Source organism: Cheilinus undulatus, linkage group 6, assembly GCF_018320785.1.
Source record: "Cheilinus undulatus linkage group 6, ASM1832078v1, whole genome shotgun sequence".
NCBI lineage: Eukaryota > Metazoa > Chordata > Actinopteri > Labriformes > Labridae > Cheilinus > Cheilinus undulatus.
In genome coordinates, this window is record NC_054870.1 from 36,415,970 (window position 1) to 36,436,541 (window position 20,572).

General features: G+C 38.5%; 3 protein-coding genes across 3 annotated transcripts; 2 read left to right on the plus strand and 1 right to left on the minus strand.

The window, feature by feature from the left end:
* Nucleotides 1–3,388: 3,388 nt before the first annotated feature.
* LOC121511447 (DNA damage-inducible transcript 4 protein-like) lies at nucleotides 3,389–4,457 on the plus strand. The gene is made up of 2 exons (XM_041790138.1): nucleotides 3,389–3,588; nucleotides 3,682–4,457. Exons 1-2 carry the CDS (start codon nucleotides 3,420–3,422, stop codon nucleotides 4,179–4,181), a joined length of 669 nt encoding a protein of 222 aa, XP_041646072.1. The 5' UTR covers nucleotides 3,389–3,419; the 3' UTR covers nucleotides 4,182–4,457.
* Nucleotides 4,458–6,059: 1,602 nt separating this feature from the next.
* On the minus strand, nucleotides 6,060–16,105 carry dnajb12a (DnaJ heat shock protein family (Hsp40) member B12a). Its single transcript, XM_041788767.1, has 9 exons — nucleotides 15,942–16,105; nucleotides 15,434–15,611; nucleotides 12,327–12,472; nucleotides 12,062–12,232; nucleotides 11,015–11,094; nucleotides 9,615–9,724; nucleotides 9,346–9,518; nucleotides 8,667–8,810; nucleotides 6,060–6,716 (listed from the first exon to the last, which is right to left on the minus strand). The coding sequence occupies exons 1-8, from the start codon at nucleotides 16,072–16,074 to the stop codon at nucleotides 8,689–8,691; spliced, it is 1,113 nt and encodes a 370-aa protein (XP_041644701.1). The 5' UTR covers nucleotides 16,075–16,105; the 3' UTR covers nucleotides 6,060–6,716; nucleotides 8,667–8,688.
* A 1,327-nt stretch (nucleotides 16,106–17,432) lies between these two features.
* Nucleotides 17,433–20,377, plus strand: trmt2b (tRNA methyltransferase 2 homolog B). Its single transcript, XM_041788902.1, is given in 3 exon segments — nucleotides 17,433–18,464; nucleotides 18,865–18,944; nucleotides 18,946–20,377. Coding segments are annotated over 3 exon segments (1,488 nt in total). The 5' UTR covers nucleotides 17,433–17,597; the 3' UTR covers nucleotides 19,487–20,377.
* Nucleotides 20,378–20,572: the final 195 nt, after the last annotated feature.

Sequence of the window (20,572 nt, forward strand, 5' to 3'; positions counted from 1 at the left end):
AAGCTTTGAAATTCTTAGGGGGGATGCATGTGTTCAAAACAATAGGTGCAATCAGGCATGAACATCTCACGTGCAGACATGCACAAACAAAACACTGGCTGAAGGTTCATCATTGCCTGTAGTATGTGCAATACCGCCCTCATGTGCACGATTTGTGAATTGCAGTCCATGTTCCACCAATTTTAGATTATATCCATCCATTATCTGGAGCCGATCATGTCATTGGGCAACATGCTGGACTCACACTGTAACCTACGGGCAATTTAGAGTATCCAGTTAAGTTAACAGGCATGTATTTTGACTGTGGGAGGAAACAGTACTGAGTGAGAACTAAATAAATAGGAATAAGGAGAATAGGGAGCACTATGTCTTCATTTTGACAAGCCATGTAAAAAAAGACAAAGAGGGTACATCTATTTTCTCTCTGATCTTGTCTTGTTCGAGCCTAAGTAGTTCTAAAAATGCCAGTATTTTCTTTAATACAGTTTCTAACAGCCTATTGCTTAAATGCTAAATCTCATTACCTTAGGCTGCTTGTTTAAATAAAGTGGCTGGTAGATTTTTTTTTTCTTTTTATCCCCCTGCCTCTGTGGCACAAAGGCAAAAAAGTTAATTTCCAACTTTTATATCCAACATTAAATATATGCACTGATCAGCTATAACATTATGGCCACCTATGCAACCTAATGCAACAATTCTACTCAAATATCAATTAATCAGTCAAACTTTATTTTTAGAGCACCTTTAAGACAAATTCAATTTTAGTTCAAAGTGCTTTAACAAAGAGCAGTAAAGTAACTGATGAAAGACAGAATGTTAAAAAAGGATGAAGAGGGGCGTAGATGGCCTGGTGGTTTGGGTGTTCTGACACGGCCTGTGTTCATGTCCAGCCTGTGGCTCATTCACTGTAGGTCATTTCCCACTCTCTCAGCCCTCTTTCAGGCTCTATCTACTGTCCTATCTTCTGAATAAAAAAAATATTAAAAAAACAACAACAACAACAAAACAAACAAACAAACAAACAAAAAAACACCCAAAGATAAATCTTAAATAACTAAATAAATTAAAATATTTTTTGAAACAATAGTGGAGAAATTAAAAAAAAAAAAAAAAATCTAAAAAGTAGTTTAAAAAGTAACTACTCGGTTAAAATAATGCAATAAATTGTAGCTATTTTCATCCCTGTTATGGGTTTACAAAAAATATGAAGTATACATCTAAAGTTAATTTTAATAATTTAGACATGTACAATGCTAATTCCAAAAAGGTTGGGGCACTGTGTAAAATGTAAATAAAAACAGAAAGCAACAAAGTTCAAATCTAAAAAACACATATTGTATCCACAATATAACTAACAACAAAACAGATGTTGAACCTGAGACATTTTATCATTTCATGGAAAATGATGAAAAATGAAACACTGGTTTACTGTTTAAAACATAGTAGCGTGCATTTATGGCTGTCTGATGTCTGCAGACAAGCTCTCTTGGCTTTTTCAGGTCTGTCTTTTTGCACATTAGTTAACCTCTGCCCATATTTACTTTTGAGAAACTCTGCTTCTCTAAAATGCTCCCTTTTTACCCAGTCATGTCACTGACCTGTGGCCAATTAACCTAGTTAGAAACAAAATGCTCTCCCAGCTGTTTTGCTTTTGTTTCGCTTACTTTTCTGGCCTTTTGTTGCCCTGTTCCTACTTTGTTTGTGATGTGTTGCTACCATCAAATCCAAAATGATCTAATATTATTCATGAAATGACAAAATGTCCCAGTGTCAACATGTGATATGGTGTATATGTTCTGTTGTGAATCAGATATGGGTTTATGATATTCGCAAATCCTCATGGAATCAGGGTTGAATTTTGAAGCTAGGGCAGAGGGTGGATGAAAAAAAACAATAAAATAGATTTTGATCTAACAAAAGTTCCTTCAATTAACCCTGGCACCTCAAAAACCCTAAAATGTCTTCATAACTAGTTAGCTATTTAGCTATAGACATATTGAGACAATGAATGGGTGCATTTTTGTGTGGTAAATGGCATGCAGTTGATAAAAAAAAAAAAAGAAGCATTTATATTTAAGCTTTGGGTCTGTCCTATGGCTATCTGGCTTTGTTACCTGAAAGAATAAGCTTTAAATACTTTAACTCAATATGATGCTTTTAGCTAAAGTGAGACTGGAAAATTGTCTCATTTTGGTCTTGCCTGGAGCATCCACATACTAAAACCGCCCCAGATCATCTGCGTGATAACAGCACCAGATTTCTTGCACAGAAATAGGCCCATACTCCAATGTCTTGAAAAGACACAGCAGCCACAGGACTATGTATGATATTTTAAAAGAAAATTCGTCGTTTCAAGCTAAAAAGTGGGCTACTGTTAGCACGTGAGGGCGAGCACCAGCCGATACGTGACTCTAACTTCGATTCTTAGTGGGGGTAAAGTTTTTTTAAGGTGTGGGGGATGGTCAGTGGGTTTGTGTAGACTACGTGTTGAAAACCATGCATCAGAGGAGCTCATCCTGTAGTACAGCAAATGACTTTTCTGGAAGTTTCTGGAGGTAAATTCTCTATAAAATATCATTAAAACAGCTGAAGTAATTATTAGACACACTTAAAGCCTGTTTTGTGTTACAACACGTCCACATCTGCGGCGGACACGCAAATAAACAATTAGGCGAATAAACAAGAGAAGCACACGAAAGATACCAACTCCATGTGAAGAAGCTAACACATGTAGCCAAATAGCCTTCCTAATGAGCTAACAGGGAGAACACATGGACATTTAAACAGGGCTGTTTTATTTTGAAAAACAGGTCCGTTTTTTTAAATCTCCCTTTTTCTTGAGAAATAAGGCTGAAAACGCTTGCTCAGTGATCGTCATTGCCGATGATTAACGGAAAAATACGAGTCTACGTGCGATACGTGTCATCTTGAGCAGCAGGAATGAATCTTTTCACGGATATTTCATCATGTCTTCATGATAAAAAAGGCAGGGGGGTGTGTCTCTTTATTGTCTGAATGTTTTTTGGAAGCGAACGTTGATTGGTTAGAATTACAGGCTGTTTTATTAAATATTTGACAGTTGAATTAGTTAATAGAAAACATCAAAGTGTGCATATAAGTTCAGCTGGGGGGGGTCGACTGCCTGTATGGTCTGTAAAAGGGGGCTTGGCTTTCGCTTCATCAAAGGGACAAAAAATGTTACCAGGCAGTGTAGAGAGCAAGGAACATGAGCTGAATCCTCATTGGTTGAAATATGGAGTGGGCGGGCCACTGTAGCTTGGAGTATTTAACGCTTTGTTCCATTGTTGCAGAGTGTGTTTTCCAGCTGGTCTGGCTCAGGAGGGGGTAGTCACTGTCCGAGGACACCATTGCACTTTTTCTTTTTTTTACAATCGGATTTTGTTTGTCTGTACGTAAATATGTCTTTTTCCTGCAATCAGTCTTTGGATGGAAGCTTCCCTCCTTCCCCAACGGGGGGCAGGGGTTCAAATCGGCTGTCCTGGGGCAGTCTGCTGCAGAGGCTGACTGAGCTAAAGGGGATCAATCAGAGGGTCAGAGAGGATCCTCAGTGCAGCAGGAGTGAAACTGGTGAGTGCTGCAGGATTATGTCTGGACATTTTGTTTTTGTTTGTGCCAAGGAGAATAATTTTAATCACTTAAACTTGTATTCTTTTGTTGCAGGGTCAGTAGCAGATATGTCTCTGTCAGAATTAGACAGCCCCTTCTTCTGTTACCCCCTGGAGGAGACGTTGGCTGCAGAGGTTGTTGCAACAATAACACAAAGTCTCACAGATGCATCACACACCCTGGGCTGCTCCAAACTCATCCTCCCTGACTGTCTCCTGCACTATCTACGACAAGAGCTGCTCCATTTGGCTGTCAGTGAGCCCTGCGGCCTAAAGGGAGCACTCATTGACCTATGTGTGGACAGAGGGGACCAGGGCCCTTTATGCACCGTGGACCAAATAGCAGTAGATGCCACCCTGGTCCCAACCTTTCATGTGACCCTGGTGTTGAGGCTGGAGTCCAGTGGGCTATGGCCGAAGGTGCAGAAGCTCTTCAAGGGGAGCAGGTCACCCACAGTGAGGCACCAAGACAGTCTGAGGCTGAGTACAAGCTTCAGGGCGATTAAGAGAAAACTGTACAGCTCAGGTGAGCTGCTGATAGAGGAGTGCTGCTGACCAAACGCTCTGTCTCTGATAAAGTGGACTGATATGTGAAATATGAAAGAAGGCTGCTGGGTTAAGCATTCTGTTGTATGGCTCCAAAAAGCACTGTCGAGGAGGCTCTGAAATGAAATGTGTCTCGTTGTTGGCATATATTGTGTTATTTATGGGTTAAGGAAAAATGTTGCGTGTCATGGCAGCTGCTCACCTGGTCGCAGGTGACTCAACAGCGAAGACTCATGTTTGAAAGTGGGTCAGTTGACTTCCTATGAATGTAAAACATACCCATAAGGGAACGGCTTATGTATTTGATAGTCAAATATCACTTGAAACATTACATGTTTTGTATTTTCAACGACTTGATGAACATCAAATAAATTATTTTGTATTAATTTATGAGTATTGTCTTTTTATTTAAAGCAAACAATGATGTGTGCATTAGACTGAGTCATGCTTGTATTTGACCTACACAAGTACCAAAGGGTTTTTTGCACTGAAACTCTAAAGCAGGTTGACATGCATTTATTTGGGTTAAAATGCTAACGTAGGACATTTTTGGCTGGACCACAGAATTGTCTTTGCTCCAGAAAGAACCAGTAAGGGCCCTCCCCATATGTGATTTAATAATACAACCCCATGCATGCTAGATCACTAGCACTAATGCCTGCCTCTGGCTAACATTCACCTCCTTGGCCTGGCTTTGATCAGCTTTTGGAGTCTGTTAGTAGGTTACTGTTGGGGTCAAATACCCTAACTAGCTCCCCTTTTCTTCGTTCCTTCTGCCAGACCAACCTTTGTGCACTTTATGCGCAGTCAAACAGTTAAGCTCTATTGGTCTCTGCACAATGTTATTGTTATTAAAATTTAAAAAAGGTGCATACCAATTTAATAATACGGGGTTTACATTTTAATCAGGTAATGCCTTACTGAAAAAAACCCCAAAACAATTAAACTGTGTATTCGTTATCAGAAGTAACAGCAAGTAACAAGTAACAGAACTCAACTCCATCGAGCACTTTTGGAATGACCTGGAATAGAGATTGTGAGCCAGGCCTTCTCGTCCAACATCAATGCCCTTTCTACAGAAAGAATGGTCACAAATTCTCACAGAAACACTCCAAAAACTTGTGGAAATTTTTCAAAGAAGAGTTGAGGCTGTTATAGTTGCAAAAGAGGAGGCAACTCCACATTAAAATACATGTGTTAGAGTACAATGTCATTACAGTCTCGGTTGGTGTAATGGTCAGGTGGCCAATGACTTTTGTCTGTATAGTAAATCAGTAGACATCTGTTTTCATACTACAGGACTAAAAAATAAGTCCTAGGTACCCAGTATTGACTCATGCTTGTCTTCAATTGAAAAATTGCAAGTGAACTCCTGCATACTGTCTAAATTATACAGTTTACAATGTTTGCAGGGATTGCTTGCTATTTTTAGTTTATTCACCTACACGCATTTTCATGAAATCATAGCTATGTTCATTTAAAAGGGCCAGTGCATATTAGTGGACAATACTATTAAGGACTAGACAGTGTTAATTTGCCAGATTACAGCGATGGTCCATTTTCCCTGGTACTATGATCACTGAAATAACAGACTGTGTGGTTTAATATGTGGCATCAAAAAAGTAAGATATACTGGACATTTTGACAATCTTAGTGGGAAATATTACATCCTAAATGCTGGGCTCAGAGAATCCCACACTGAATGGCGCACTCATCAAGCACATTATACCATTATGCTGAAAATAAAACAGAGACAAAGCAACATTGTAGAGAAAATAAGCGAGTGATGCTGCAGATGGTTTCCTATTTTGCTCATCAGCTCTTGTATAATCCTCTAGATTGCCATTGGTGGGTGCTACATAACTGAATAATTTTGGACACCTTTTGAAAGAGAAACTTTGCACAAGTCATCCACTGGGACAGATTTAATTCAAAGAAACTTTCATACAATTGTATCATGTTAATTTAATAAATATGGTTTACTTTCATTTTGTGCAATGATTTCAATACTTATGATCCAACAGGCTACAAGCAAATCCACATAATAACATTAGAGTAAATGATATTAACTCCAACAAACCCTGCACTGTTAAAAGTAAAATGAGTATTTACAGTGGTACGAACTATAAAAATTACACACTTTTCCTTGTGAGTGGCTCAGACATCTGTCTATGAGAAGGCCATGAGGTTTCTCAAAATGTTAAAAAGAAAAACAAAAAAGACTGGGACAGAAAAAGCTTGTCTTAGCAGCTTCTTTCACCATCAAACAGACAACTACACTCTTACGTTTCCACTGCGACGCCAGACGGACTCTCACCATCCTGAAGACACTAGAGTAAGAAAAATGTCAGCAGTCAACTCAAAGCTTCTCACAGTTCTACAGGAAGTCAATCTACACAGAGCTGCAGAGAGGTTCCCTGATGAGTTCGCTGCCCACTGCACGTAAGGCATTTCTGATTCTCTTGGTTTGCTGCAGAAAATATATGCTCCAATTTCAGTGGGCTCTGACCGATTTCTTCTTATTTGATTCAAGTACCGACGAACCTAGAAGAACAAAAATAATATGTGAGAATTCTTCATAAGATCAGCATATAATTAGGTGGGTACCAACATACTGCATTTCAATTATAAATCAGAGCAAATATGGACTATTTAACACATGTTTTACCTGTTTAGCGATTCTATAAATTAGTCATAGTCAAAATAATTTGGCTTTTTGGACAAAGACAAACAAATACAAAAAAAAATTCAAAGTGAAAACAGATTTCTATGAAGTTATGTAAATTAAATAATAATATGTAATATAAAATAAGCAACTACATCAATATTATGTGTGACTACAATCACAGCTCTGTGTGGATACGTCTCAATCAGGCTTGTACATTTAACACTGCAATTTTACTCCATTTTTCTTTGCAAAAACGCTCAAGCTATGTCTGTTGTATGGGGAGTAAACAGCCCTTTTCAAGTCCAGCCACAAATTCTCTATTGGATTGAAGTCTGGGCTTTGACTCAGCCACTCCAGAACATTTACCTTGTTGTCTTTAAACTATTTCTGTGTGGCTTTTGCTGTATGTTTTAGGCCACTGTCTTGATGGAAAATAAATCTCTCATTTTGCTATATTTTGCTGCATTTTACCCTCTACCTTTACAAGCCTTCCAGGGCCAACTGCCGAGAAACATCCCCACAGCATGATGCTGCCACCACCGAGCTTCGCAGTGGGGATGGTGCGTTTGTGGTGATGCGTTGTTTTTGGTGTCAATCAAACACAGCAGTGTCTCTCCAGTCTCTCCAATCTCAGCTGCTGAAGCTTGTAACTCCTTCAGAGTAGTCATAGGTGTCCTGTGGCCTCTCTCACTAGTCTCCTTCTTGCACGGTCACTGAGTTTGTCAGGATGCCCTGATCTAGGCAGATTTACACATGTATACTTGCACCAACTGGCTGGACATTTGTTGAATTAGGTCAGTCATCTTAGAAGGCTGAATATTTATGCAGTTATGTTACCTTACATATTTTTGTTGAATTAACATAATATTGTTGAAATCTGTTTTCACATTGACATTGAGAAGTTTTTATTGTATTATTTTTTTGCTAAAAAGGAGGAATTATATTGACCATGATTGATTTATTAACACATAAAAGGGTAAACCACGCAAGGGGGTGAATACTTTTTATAGGTACTGTATATTGCACACTCTTTTCCATTACATCCCAAACAGTCACTAGTACCATAGCTATTGTTTTTCTAGTTACAATTGGACCATAGTATCACTCATATTTATGAAAACACAATAAGAAAAAGGGATACTTAACATGTTAGTATCAGAGAATTGACATAAAAGAATCATAATTGTTCATAAATTGACTTCATTCCATCTGTTTAAAATCAAAAAATTAAAAAATCCTGTTAACTTCTTTTGTTGACACAGTTTTAAAATTACTATCATATTATGAGTCAAGTGTTGTTACATCCCTACTAATGATGGTTAACTGTATATACAGAAAAGCCAAAAGACTCCACATAACATCTGCACAAATCATGCATTTTCACTATCACATGCAGTGGTTTTTCATGAGAACAGCTTTAGAGATTGATAACGCACATGTTGCTTTTATTGAATTCTTTCAATTCATCCAAGTACAATGACGTGTGCTATCTTGATGTATTAAAGTGCTTGCAGGAAGCATGTGAGCAAACGGAGCTGACCCCCAAGTATCAGGTATCAGTCCCTGCTTACTACTGCATTTCCATGCGTCAATTAGACAAATATAAATCTGAGTGCACAGCTCATCTCAAAGGATTCCTCATGAAAGGAAAACTTTTTTTCTTTTTTCAGAGCATACCCTAGGGAAATACTGTGTCAGTCTAAATAAAAAATATTGGATTTGTCCAAAGTGGCATAAAACTTGGAAATGCCCAATCTGCTGCTATTAAAATGCTGTATCTACTAGCAGTTAGGAGTGAAATTTCACTGTGATGTCTGTTAACTTACCCGTTTGTGTGCAAGTGGTTTCCTAGCCGTCCAATATAACCTGAATCTCAGATAGTCTGGAACAGCTGGGAGTCCCCATTCTCTGTGCCCTTTGGTACAACTCTGAATCTCCAAAGTAACGAGCACGATACAGTAAGCCCTCCTCTGAAAGTGAAAGGAGAGAGTATTTCAGTTATCAATCCCTTAGGAAAAGGATGTCATTTATTTAAAAAATGCTGTTTCATTCTCATGCTAGAATGCTATGGAAGCCCTGAGTCGACATATATTCATACATTTTACTTTACTCTGTTTTTTCTATGATAATGAATGATTTCCAAGTATTTTCTGGAGATCTTTTTTTAATCATGTGATTTTTTTATATCACTGCAGGTTTTCCCCTTGAAAAGACTTATTTTTCTCAAGACTTTGAAGACATTACTGAAATTAACCAATCTAGCAGGAAAACCAGCATTGTCATTCTGTGTTTGCAAGATAAATAAGTCAAGATCTCAAGAAAACAACCAAATCCTACTCATGATAACAAGAAAACTGAGTAAAATAAAATGTTGATAGGTGTCCTCTTGGGGCTTCTGTAGTGTGCTGTTCTTTAATTTGTGACTCTTCTTTTAAGATATTCATTCAGAAAACTGGTACAGGCATAAACACCTTAAATTAAATATGTATTTTGTTGAAAACTTACTTTGCTGCTTTTCCTTCCAACAGTTGTTTCTGAGATTTGAAATGTAATCTTCTTCTACACTTCTCTCAACAGCCTTTAGGTTTGCCCCGGTATATTCTTCATTGAAACGATCTCCCACATAAAAAGGCACCTTCAGGTGTGATGTATGCCTTTTGTGAATGTGTCCACTTGACCTGATGCATGGAGAAGATGGTAAAACTTTATATAAGACTCATGTTGAGACATTTTGGCATCACGTCATGATGGTCTCTGTGTGGGGAGGTACTTACGGGTGGTAGCTTAGAGTGTATGGAGGCTGTGTGACCATCATCTGGCTGAGAGCTGACACGATGATGAGGATTAAGATTGGCATCAGCTGTACAAACAAAGCCAAACCTCCCTGTTCAGAGAAGAAAAAATAATGAGCAATTCATAATGAAATAGCACAGTTAATTAGCTGGTATCAAATTCATGTGCAGTAACAGTGTTGTGGTGTGTTTCCACAAAGTGGTCCAGTTTTGTTCAGTATAGTTTAGCATGATATAGTGCAGTAAACTCTCACAGTGCTTGCATTTCCACAGCCTCAGATCAGATCATTTGACTCCATTCAATAATAAGAGCAACTCTTCATTTGGTCGTATTTTGAATTTTTTATACCTTTAAAACAACACCAAAAATGGAAAGAAAAGGAAGCCAGCTCAAACGGGAGCTGGCTCCTGACAGTCACAAATATGAACCACCTATTACTACTGGTTTGTTGGGGACAACACATTGTTATGGCTCCTAACTTGTTGTCCTGAATTTAGCTGTAATTTCTAAACAGTACCCCACAAGGCTTCTGTACTAAATGACAAACGAGGGAGTAAAGCGGTTCAGCTCACTATAAAACATGACATGTTTTGTGTAGGGGTGTGTGCAGTTAGCCGGCCAAAAAATTATATACCCAGTCCCTCTGTAGTCAGCCCCAGAATTACCCGTTAACTTAATTCTTTCTTTGTTTGTTTTTTTTTTTTAATTCAGGCCCAATCCTAATCAAATGCTCCGTGTAAACTGTAACACAGCCTCCTGCCACTAGCAGCCAATGTGGCTCCAATAAATGCTGCTAAAATGTTTTTTTTTTTAACACAACTGTAAACAATGGTAGTGCTGATAGCATCTTGTAGGTTTTGTTACCATTTTGAAATGGGAATTAAGTTGTTAATATCCGTTTATACTTGCATATAAATCAAACAATGAGTAACAACAACTGGCACAAGAATGGGACACTAACAAGCAAAGAGGATCGAAGGTCACAGGTGCTGGCATCGCTAATGTCATATTAGCCATATTCTGCAAACCAGCTTTACACCATTTACCAACTAATGCTTTGATGGGTCTTTTTTTTAATAGTGCTCAATTCTTACTCTTTCTTGACTTGAATTCTGCATTTAACTGTATTTGAAAGGATTTCCTAAGAAAATCACTAGTTTTGCGTTTTGCCATTATTACTGTTTTCACATAGGAAGTGAAGATTCTTCAGACCGATCAATGGACTGCTGTGAGTCTGACTCCACACTTAGGGATCATATAGGTATGCTTGTATCCCACCAGAAGAGTGTTAGGTAGTGGAAATGCAAATAACTGCATACCCTACCAAACCAAACTGGACCAGCCCACTTTGTGGAAACCCAGCTTTCTAAAGAATACTTACATCTCTCTGTTGTTCTCGTCTCTCTTGCCTGTTATGCTGTGCAAAGTGCATTCTTCCATTTCTGTAAACATGTACGTTACCTAAAAAGTAAGGTAGAAAATCAAAGATATTATGGCACTCAGTACTGCAGCAACTCTAAGTCAGGAGTCTACAGCCTTTCAGTTCAGTCTGTTACAGCTGCTGATTCCTTTGATCATCTCATATTCAGCTAAAGGAGGAAGCATTTTTAATTTCTTTAAGTTCCATTTTAAACATAGTTGGTCAAAGAAATCATTTATTTAGTTGGATTTATCTATTTTGCCTTTTATTCTAAATCCATGTATACATTTCACATTTTAAATATATGATTTATAACTAACATAGGATAGCTCAGGATATAAGTACCATACTATTATGTGAATATTTTGACACCAACAAACACACCCAAAAGACGAACAAAACAAAATAACTGAGAATGTGTTGCTGTGAATCTGATGGTCTATTCAAATGCTTGTGAGATGTTAATGAGAAGGTAATGTGCTTGGTTTCCTGTTGCAAATGCACCTTTTTTGCATGGGGAAAACACAGAAAATCACATGGCTGATTATCCAGTTGGACAGCTCTGTCTCATTGACTCTGACTGGAGAAAGATTACTGATAAGAGTTGGGTAGAGCTTATAAGAGACAAACTACAGCACAATGACATTAAGCTACAGGTATCCTGAACCAATTCAAAACATTCCCTCTGAGAATAATTCATGACAAACATGTGTAAAGCCAAATACGTTTTCTTTCACCCCATGACACATCATGATACTTGGACAATACTCTGAAGCATTTCCAGTTAAAACATAAATAATATTTCACGGAATGACTCAGAACACATAAAACTATCAGTACAGTCATTTTATGTTAAGTCTCCAGATATATGGATCAGGTTTGCTTTTACACTAAATGGGTAAAGAGGCATGTGAAAATGTTACTTCAAACATGACGAGCAAAAAACCCTTGGGCCAGTCAGTTAACATCTTTCTGGATGCTGTTGTCCATCATTATGCCTCTACTTACTTGATGGGAAGCCTCCACCAAAGAACATGTTGAAGAGGTCCTCAGGCGAGATGTCTGCCTCAAAATCACGATAGTGTCTGTGTCTGGTCGGGTGTGATCTTTCCTCTCCGTACTGGTCGTACTGCCTTCGTTTCTCAGCATTACTCAGCACTGCGTACGCATTACCAATAGCTGTAAGACAGAAAAACACACAATTTTCCCTTGTTTAGAAATTATATTAACTTTTTTTTCGTGGAATTAAACTGATGATTCATTTTTAATTTACCTTTGAATGCCTCTGTGGCTCCAGGTGCATGATTTTTATCTGGGTGAAATTTCAGGGCTAGTTTTCTGTATGCCTTTTTCAGATCTTCCTCAGAAGCTGTCTTTTCAACTCCCAGAATCTGGTAATAATCTTTACAGCCTTTAATCCTGCAGTTGAAAAAATATGAAGAAAAACACATCAACTAAACACAAAGATACATCTCTAATTACTTGACAAGTTGCATCAAATAAATGACACCACAAAGGTAGCTAAATTAAACTAACTAAACAATTATTCTAGGATTTTGACAGTTAATCTGTGAGAATTTCACAGCAAAATGTTAGTCAGAAACTAGACAAAGATTTACCAGAAATTTTTGTAGTAATATCTGTAATCTGGCCTTGTTTGTCTGCAATCAGTTTTATAGTTTCCGCACATTTTCTTAGGACTGGAGGGATTTGACACTTTGTTAATTCTATAGTGCCTCATGTCAAACCCAAACATTAACAGAAAAGGTGTCTCCAACTCAAAAACTATTTTGCAGATGTTGGTGCCACATCATAAGGCATTTAAATTCAAAAAACAAAAATCTTGATGGTTTTAATAGCAATTGTTTTTATTAATAAAAAAGATATTAGACAGCAGTGTATGGAAACAGAAGCATTTAAACCTGAGGCATCATCAGTGTTGCCATCAGCAGCTTTCAGCAATGTTGATCAACAAATATTGAAAACTGTTCTGATACCACACCAATGAAAAATTCAATTATTATGAGCTAGTATGGGGCAAATAATCAAGTTTCGATTTTAATCATGATTTTGGCTTTCCACAAACACAAAAGCAAGACAACTGAGATTAACTGGTTACTGTACTGTGTTGCACTTGTTATATCCATAGGTTTAATAATGTACTAAATGTTTCAATGTCGTTATATTTTGGCCATAGGAGTATTTTTTTATCATTATTGTACATCTTTGTCAAATACACTGCCTGGCCAAAAAGAAAGTTGCCACCTGGATTTAACTAAGCAAATACGTATGAGCCTCCTATTGGATAATTACTGCATGGGTGATTATCTTTCAGCTGGCAACAAGTTATTTAACCCCAGCTGATGCAATGAGTAACTTCTCATTTCTTAAACAACCATGTCAAAAGACACATCCTGTGGTCATCGAAAAGATGTTAGTCTGTTTAAGAAGGGTCAAATCTTTGGCATGCAGAAAAGGCTTCAGTTTGCTAGGGAGCATAAAGATTGGACTCTGGAGGAATGGAAGAAGGTCATGTGGTCTGATGAGTCCAGATCTACCCTGTTCCAGAGTGATGGGCGCATCAGGGTAAGAAGAGAGGCAGGTGAAGTGATGCACCCATCATGCCTAGTGCCTACTGTACAAGGCTGTGGGGGCAGTGCTATGATCTGGGGTTGCTGCAGTTGGTCAGATCTAGGTTCAGCAACATTATGTGCACAAAGAATGAGGTCAGCTGACTACCTGAATATACTGCATGACCAGGTTATCCCATCAATGGATTTTTTCTTCCCTAATGGCACGGGCATATTCCAAGATGACAATGCCAGGATTCATCTGGCTTAAATTGTGAAAGAGTGGTTCAGGGAGCATGAGACATCATTTTCACACATGGATTGGACACCACAGAGTCCAGACCTTAACCCCATTGAGAATCTTTGGGATGTGCTGGAGAAGGTTTTGCTCAGCGGTCAGACTCTCCCATCATCAATACAAGATCTTGGTGAAAAATTAATGCAACACTGGATGGAAATAAATCTTGTGACACTGCAGAAACTTATCGAAACAATGCCACAGCAAATGCAAGCTGTAATCAAAGCTAAAGGCGGTCCAACTAAATATTAGAGTGTGTGACCTTTTTTTGGTGGCGACTTTTTTTTGGCCAGGCAGTGTATAGATAAATGTTTTTTTTAAACTCATCTAGTGTTTACTCTTCAAAGTCTTACAATGTTTAAGTAAAAAAAAAATACATGTGATGTAGATGTTGCACAGTCAGTGATTTATAATTGTGATCTCTGATTACGATTTTTGCCATAATCAAGCAGCCTGACCAGGCACCTGACATTGGGAATTCATGTCTTAAATGTCAAAAATTGCAGGTAATCTTCTGCTTTTTGTCTAAACTGCATACATTCATTGGCAACAGTTCAACTAAAAAGTTGTAAATGTTTTTAATACTTTAGACAACATGCAGGATGTCACAAGTAATTTTGCTAGATTCATTCAGATTCATTCCTCCCCTACACGCCTGTCTTCAAAAGCAGACATTGGGCTTTTTATGGTTATCAATTATTAGAATAACAGTGACTGCATTGATTCAAATGTACAATGTTAAAAAAGTACCAGACAATTGAAAATTTTGAATTTAAGTGGTTTCTTAATGTAAAGAGACAGAACAAGACTTAATTCTATGGCTCTACCAAAGTGATAGGAACAGTTGGTAGTTCCAACTCCTCATCACAAGCTGACAATGAAATAATCTATCAGAGGTTATATCGCTTCTTTGAGGCAATTTTTAAATGCAACTAGATAAGGTTGTGAACAAAAATGTCTACACTTCAATACATTTGATTCCCTGTGTTGTAATACAACACAATCTTATCCATTGATTGATGGTATCTAAAAATAACAGTGGCTTAAAAAAAAAACAAAAAAACCTTCAGTCACACTTTAACTATGAGCTGCTGATTGAGAAAGAGAAAGTGAGAAAGAGAGAACATCGTCTAAATACTGGTAACACTGAAGTAAAGCACAATTGCCTGTGTTCTGGTGCAGATTTGACTGTGTACAGTAGTTTGCCCAATTTTGGCACTTAAACCTAGAAGCTACCTACTATTGGGTTTCTAGGACTAGTACTGTTGTTGTCTTTGCATTAAACAGGTGGCAGTATCGTTTGGATTTTCCAAGGAGCCTATCAGAGTTTAAAAATCAAGTATTACAATCTTGTACAATGCTGGATAAAACCAAATAACCTCAAGGTACGCCTTCTCACGTTCCTAGGTAAATTTTGAAATGTATCTTTATATTGCCTGCTCCATTGACTCTTAATTTTTGTTAATATTAATACTAAACCAAAGTGACAGCTCTACCCTCATGTATACTGACTTTCTGACAGCCTCCAGCTGCTCTGCGGTGTATGGTTTGGCTGAATCTGTAGCACTCTGTGCGGACACATCAGGCTCCTCTGCGTGGACACGGTGCCTCATGGTGGGTCCTTCTCCATTCACATGACTGCCATTCTCATCTGGAGGCTTTCCATTCTGTGCCAAGGACTCCAATAAGTCTGCAAATGAAGTGTAGCCGTGTTATACATATATCCCGTAAATCTGTTTAAAGCACTAGCATGCTAACAGTTAGCCGCATAGCTGCTAACAATACCGACAAGGAGGGGAATTTAGACTACGTCTAAGCAAACGCTAATATCCGTCAGCAAGGCATCAACATATAAGACAGAAACTGCGACTGGGGTCTGAAAACTACAAGTACCAGTATCAACTGGGAGCAGCTGGTGTAATGTTAAGTCGGTTATGCTAACGTTAGCTGATTCGGTTTCACAACCATGGCCCTTATCTGATATTAAACCGCCGCTCAAACAGACGTTTATTCGACGTACTTTTTGCCTGATCTGTCGGAAACAGGCGCTGTGCCTTCTCCAGAAACTTCCTTGCTTTGTCCGTCTGGTTGTTGTTGACTGCAATTAGGGCTATTTTAATGCAACGCTCCGCTTCGTCCTTGTTTGAGTCCATCGCGACAAAGCGGAAATGTTTACTTGCCCCGAGACGCACAGTGATGACGTGTTGTAGGGAAAGCAGAGAGTGCCTTAATAATCATTTTTATTATACTAATTTGATGTGACGTTTTCATCAAATTCATCAGATTTTTCATGTGTGAAAACAAAACCATCTCGCCTTTGAAGCATTACGCTATTGGCCCTTAACCTTATTAAAGGTATGAAAACACAACTTTGTAAAATAACATAAGAACAACACCTTTAATGGAATAAGTCACTGCTAGGAATTATGTACATGAAACTCAATTTTAAAGATAACATTGATTTAAGATATGTATGTATATATTAGATTTATATGATTAATTGAGGTCTGACATTTTCTCTGATATTTCCTTAAGATTTCAAAGACAGAAATATTCTCATTTTTTTTTTAGTTGTAAAGGGACTTTTATGGGGGCTGCCATAAGTTGTGAGTTCAATCACCCAAAATCACCTTATTGACATGGACACCCCCTACACAAGGCATTTCCAGCCAGTTGAGCTTAGTGCTCAGCACCACCCTCTGTGGTTTTCTTCTCAATACTACCTTTTTTGAAATTGAGGCCTCTGTTCAATAAAAAGGCACTTCATAAGATTTATTCACACAACAAAAAACTGCCATTTTGTTTTCATTTATACATTTCTCATATTAAAGGATAAAATTACTTTAAAGTGTACTTCCACAGTCGCTCTGGAGGCGTTGCCAGAGCACATGTACAATCTCTAACCACTTTTCATTGTGACAACAAAAGATCTTTTTTTTTTTTAGCAAATACACCGTATGAGGTTACATTCCTTTTTAACAGAGTCCTCAGTTTGAAACAACAAGTAAAAAACAGAGATCAGCAGCACTGTTCTGTACTCATCATATTGTATTATTGTTTAGTTGAGCCCTCTGGTGGCAGAATTTGACAAACTGTGCTTTCAACACATCATATCCCCCCAAGGGGATTCAGCAAAGGTTTTTTGGGGGGTGGGGTTGAGGCCATGTGTGCAAATGAGAACATATGAAGTAATTCAATTAGCAGATTCATAACAAGGCATAAGCATTTTTATTGGATTAACTCACATGATCTAGGCCCTCTACCACGCTAATGAGCAATGCCTTTTAAAAGGCATTTTCAGTGTCAAGCAAAGTAACTTTGTAAATATTCCTTAGTGCAGAAAAGGCATAGTTTCAAGGTTTTTACAGAGCTAAGAGTAGTATTTTAATACAGCCCACATCAATTTAGTTCCACAGAAGCAATGTTTCGCAGTATGAGTAAAATCATGGCAGTGTTGGCCTTCCATACATGGCAGTAGTGGTCTCGTAAATTATACGTCACAAAAGTTGAAATGAACCGTCAGGCTGCGAATTATTGACTTCCAGAAGAAAAACGTGTTAAATACCGACATTTTATACTTGAGTGTATCATATGATTTTTTTGGACTGCACGGACACTTTTTGTCTAATCGTTAGTACCCGTAGCAGGAAATACTACCTCAAGTCGAAAGTCGAAAATGTCGTTGGCAGCCACATACCGCAGGTCAGTCATATTTGTCAAACGCAAAGTCCACCAAGTTTTGAAAATACAAAATCTGTTTCTTTGTACTGATGGTGCAATTCTAGCTGAGCAGAGAAAACGAACATCAAAGAAACCGCTAAAGAAAGCTCAGTGTAAACCTATCTGGACTGATGATCTGTCCTGGGAGGAAAGGCTGGCAGACGTGGTCACCCCTCTGTGGAAGCTGAGTTATGAAGAACAACTTAAAGTCAAGCAAAAAAACCAGGAGAGGATACTGTCTCAGCTCAGTGGTGATCTTTCAGGTGACCTTCAAAGACAGCCTTCATCATCTTACAGAGGTAAACTCAGTTTCCATGTCTTGCCTGTCCTTCCATCACCTGTGAGAAATGGCTACCGCAACAAGTCTTCATTTTCTGTCAACACTGGAGTGGATGGAAACCCCAAAACTGTTGGGTTTTACCTGGGCATGGGCAGAAAGAGGAACATCGTCTGCATCAATGGAGATCACCTGCTCAACATGCCGGAGAAGCACAAACTAGTAGCCAGATGTTACCAGGACTTTATCCGTCTTTCTCCTCTGGAGCCCTGCCTGCTTTTTCACACTGGGGGCCACTGGAGAGAAATTACAGTGAGGACCAACAGAGAGGGCCACACTATGGCAATAGTTTATTTCCACCCACAGACACTTACTCCAGAGGAGATAGCACACCACAAGGGTGAGCTAATGGACTACTTTACCCAGGGGCCCGGGTCAGTCTGTCAGCTGGATTCGTTGTTCTTCCAGGAGAGCAAGATGACTCGCTGCACTCACGAGGAGTCTCCATACCAGCTTCTCTATGGTCAACCACACATTTATGAGGAGGTAAAGTACATCATCAGGACACTGTCATGATCAGAGCTTTCTTTTGTATATTAATCTCATAGACACTATTTCTGTTACTGCTGGTATTCTTACTCCAAATCTGTCTTATCTTTTTCTGTTTTAGTTGATGTTGGACATCTTACTGTCTTCATGTATTTCCCCATTTTACCTTTTTTTTTGTCTCCCTTTTTGTAACTCTCCCTCTAATTCTGCTTTGTCAGCCCTTCTAGTTAAGGTGGCTGGCAGTTCACTGATGAGTCTGGTCTGTTCAGGGTTTTTTTTTTTTTTTACCAAGTGTTTCCCATAGAATGACAATATACCTGGGTGGTAGGAAGTCCATATTTACCCATAGTATTTTTTTTTTTTAATTGCTGATCTTATGTTGTTTTGTAATTCACAGGTGCTTGGCTTCAAGTTCCGCATCTCTCCCAACGCCTTCTTCCAGGTGAACCAGGCAGCTGCTGAGGTTCTCTACCGCACTGAGAGACCTGTGCCTTCCAAACCACTGGGAAGGTGGAGGAAGAACTGTAGTTGGTGGTACTCTCCTGGATGTGTGCTGTGGGACTGGAGCCATAGGTATCACTATGTCTCACAGAGTGGACAGAGTCATCGGCATAGAGCTCATAGAACAGGCGGTGGAAGATGCAAGACACAATGCCCTTTTCAATAATGTACTGAACTGTGAGTTTATCCCGGGGAAAGCAGAGGTGGTGCTGTCTGGTCTGATGTCACAGCTGAGTTCTGAAGGCAGAGAACTTGTAGCAGCTGTGGTGAATCCTTCTCGTGCTGGCCTGCACTACAGAGTGGTCCGAGCTTTGCGAAACCAACCAGGTATCCGCAGGCTGGTCTATGTTTCCTGTAAACCTGACGGAGAGGCTAAGAGGAACTTCAGGGAGCTTTGCTGTGCTCCTGACCCGCAGAAAAAACTCACAGGAGAGGCTTTTTCTCTGACTCTAGCTGTACCTGTGGACATGTTCCCACATACACATCACTGTGAAGTGGTGCTACTATTTGAGAGGTAGATGAAAGTTTGAATTGAGAAGTTAATGTCCACATATCAGGAACAACTCTGACCACTTTAGAAAGACATGTCTTAGATCTGAGATTTCTAATAAAGTTTATTTACTTAATTTCCCCTCCTTTATTATTGATGTGTAGTAAAACTATTAGATGATCCAAGGTCTATGTTACTTTATTCTTTAACAGACTGTCACAATTCTCAAAGATATTCAGTTTGTTTTGATGTAAAGCAAGGAAAAGAAGTTGAGTGATTTCAGTGAGCATTGCTCCTTTAAGAAGGAAGCTAGTCTATACACCATAACAGATGGTACAGTTTCTCAGCAGAATTTAGTGAGTTTTTGAAAAAAATGGACCACAAAACAATGTCGACTTAAATGTAACTCTATAAAAATGTTTTGAAGCGTTACATTTTTTTTTAACCCAGAAAGCCTCTGTGTTTTTATCACTGTTTAGCAGTGCAAGAGCATGTAGCCGGTAGCCAAAGCTTGCATTGCAAAATAATGACTGCTACATACCTGATATGACCCAACTCCAAAAATACTGAATTATCCCTTGAAGAATAGAACACACAGATTTGAAAAACCTGTTCAACCTATATTCAGTTGAATACAGCACACAGACGAGCTATTTAATAGTCAAACTGATTAGCTTCATTGTGCTGTTGCTATCAAAAAAGTTGGGACAGGTGCATGTTAACCACTGTTTTACACATGTTCATTCGATGACTGCAACATGTTCCAAAATAATTGGGACAGGTGCATGTTAACCACAGTTTTTGTCCCACAACACTGTGAACTTCTGGGGATTGAAGATGTATAGCTGCAAAAGTTGAACTCTTCCCAATTATTGCTTAATGTTGCTCAACAGTGCAGAGTTTCCTCAGTCTTTTTTTGTATCAGTTCAAATTTTTTGGGAATGTATGTATTTATTTAAAAAATAAAAAGGTACAATTTATCAGTTTAAACAAAAATGTTGTCTTTGTTCTGTATTCAATTGGTTGAATAGGATTTGCACATCACAGTATTTTGTTTTTTTTTCACATTTTATGTAATGCCCCAACCTTCTGGTACATAGGTTTGTATTTTTCT

Bases quoted from the DNA above. Each gene is read 5' to 3' on its own strand.
- LOC121511447 (XM_041790138.1), top strand. From the start codon at position 3,420: ATGTCTTTTTCCTGCAATCAGTCTTTGGATGGAAGCTTCCCTCCTTCC. The intron at 3,589-3,681 runs GTGAGTGCTGCA...CTTTTGTTGCAG, and splicing joins GTGCAGCAGGAGTGAAACTG to GGTCAGTAGCAGATATGTCT.
- dnajb12a (XM_041788767.1), bottom strand. From the start codon at position 16,074: ATGGACTCAAACAAGGACGAAGCGGAGCGTTGCATTAAAATAGCCCTA. The intron at 11,095-12,061 runs GTAAGTAGAGGC...CTTACTTTTTAG, and splicing joins TGGTGGAGGCTTCCCATCAA to GTAACGTACATGTTTACAGA. The intron at 9,725-11,014 runs GTAAGTATTCTT...TTCTCTGAACAG, and splicing joins GACGAGAACAACAGAGAGAT to GGAGGTTTGGCTTTGTTTGT.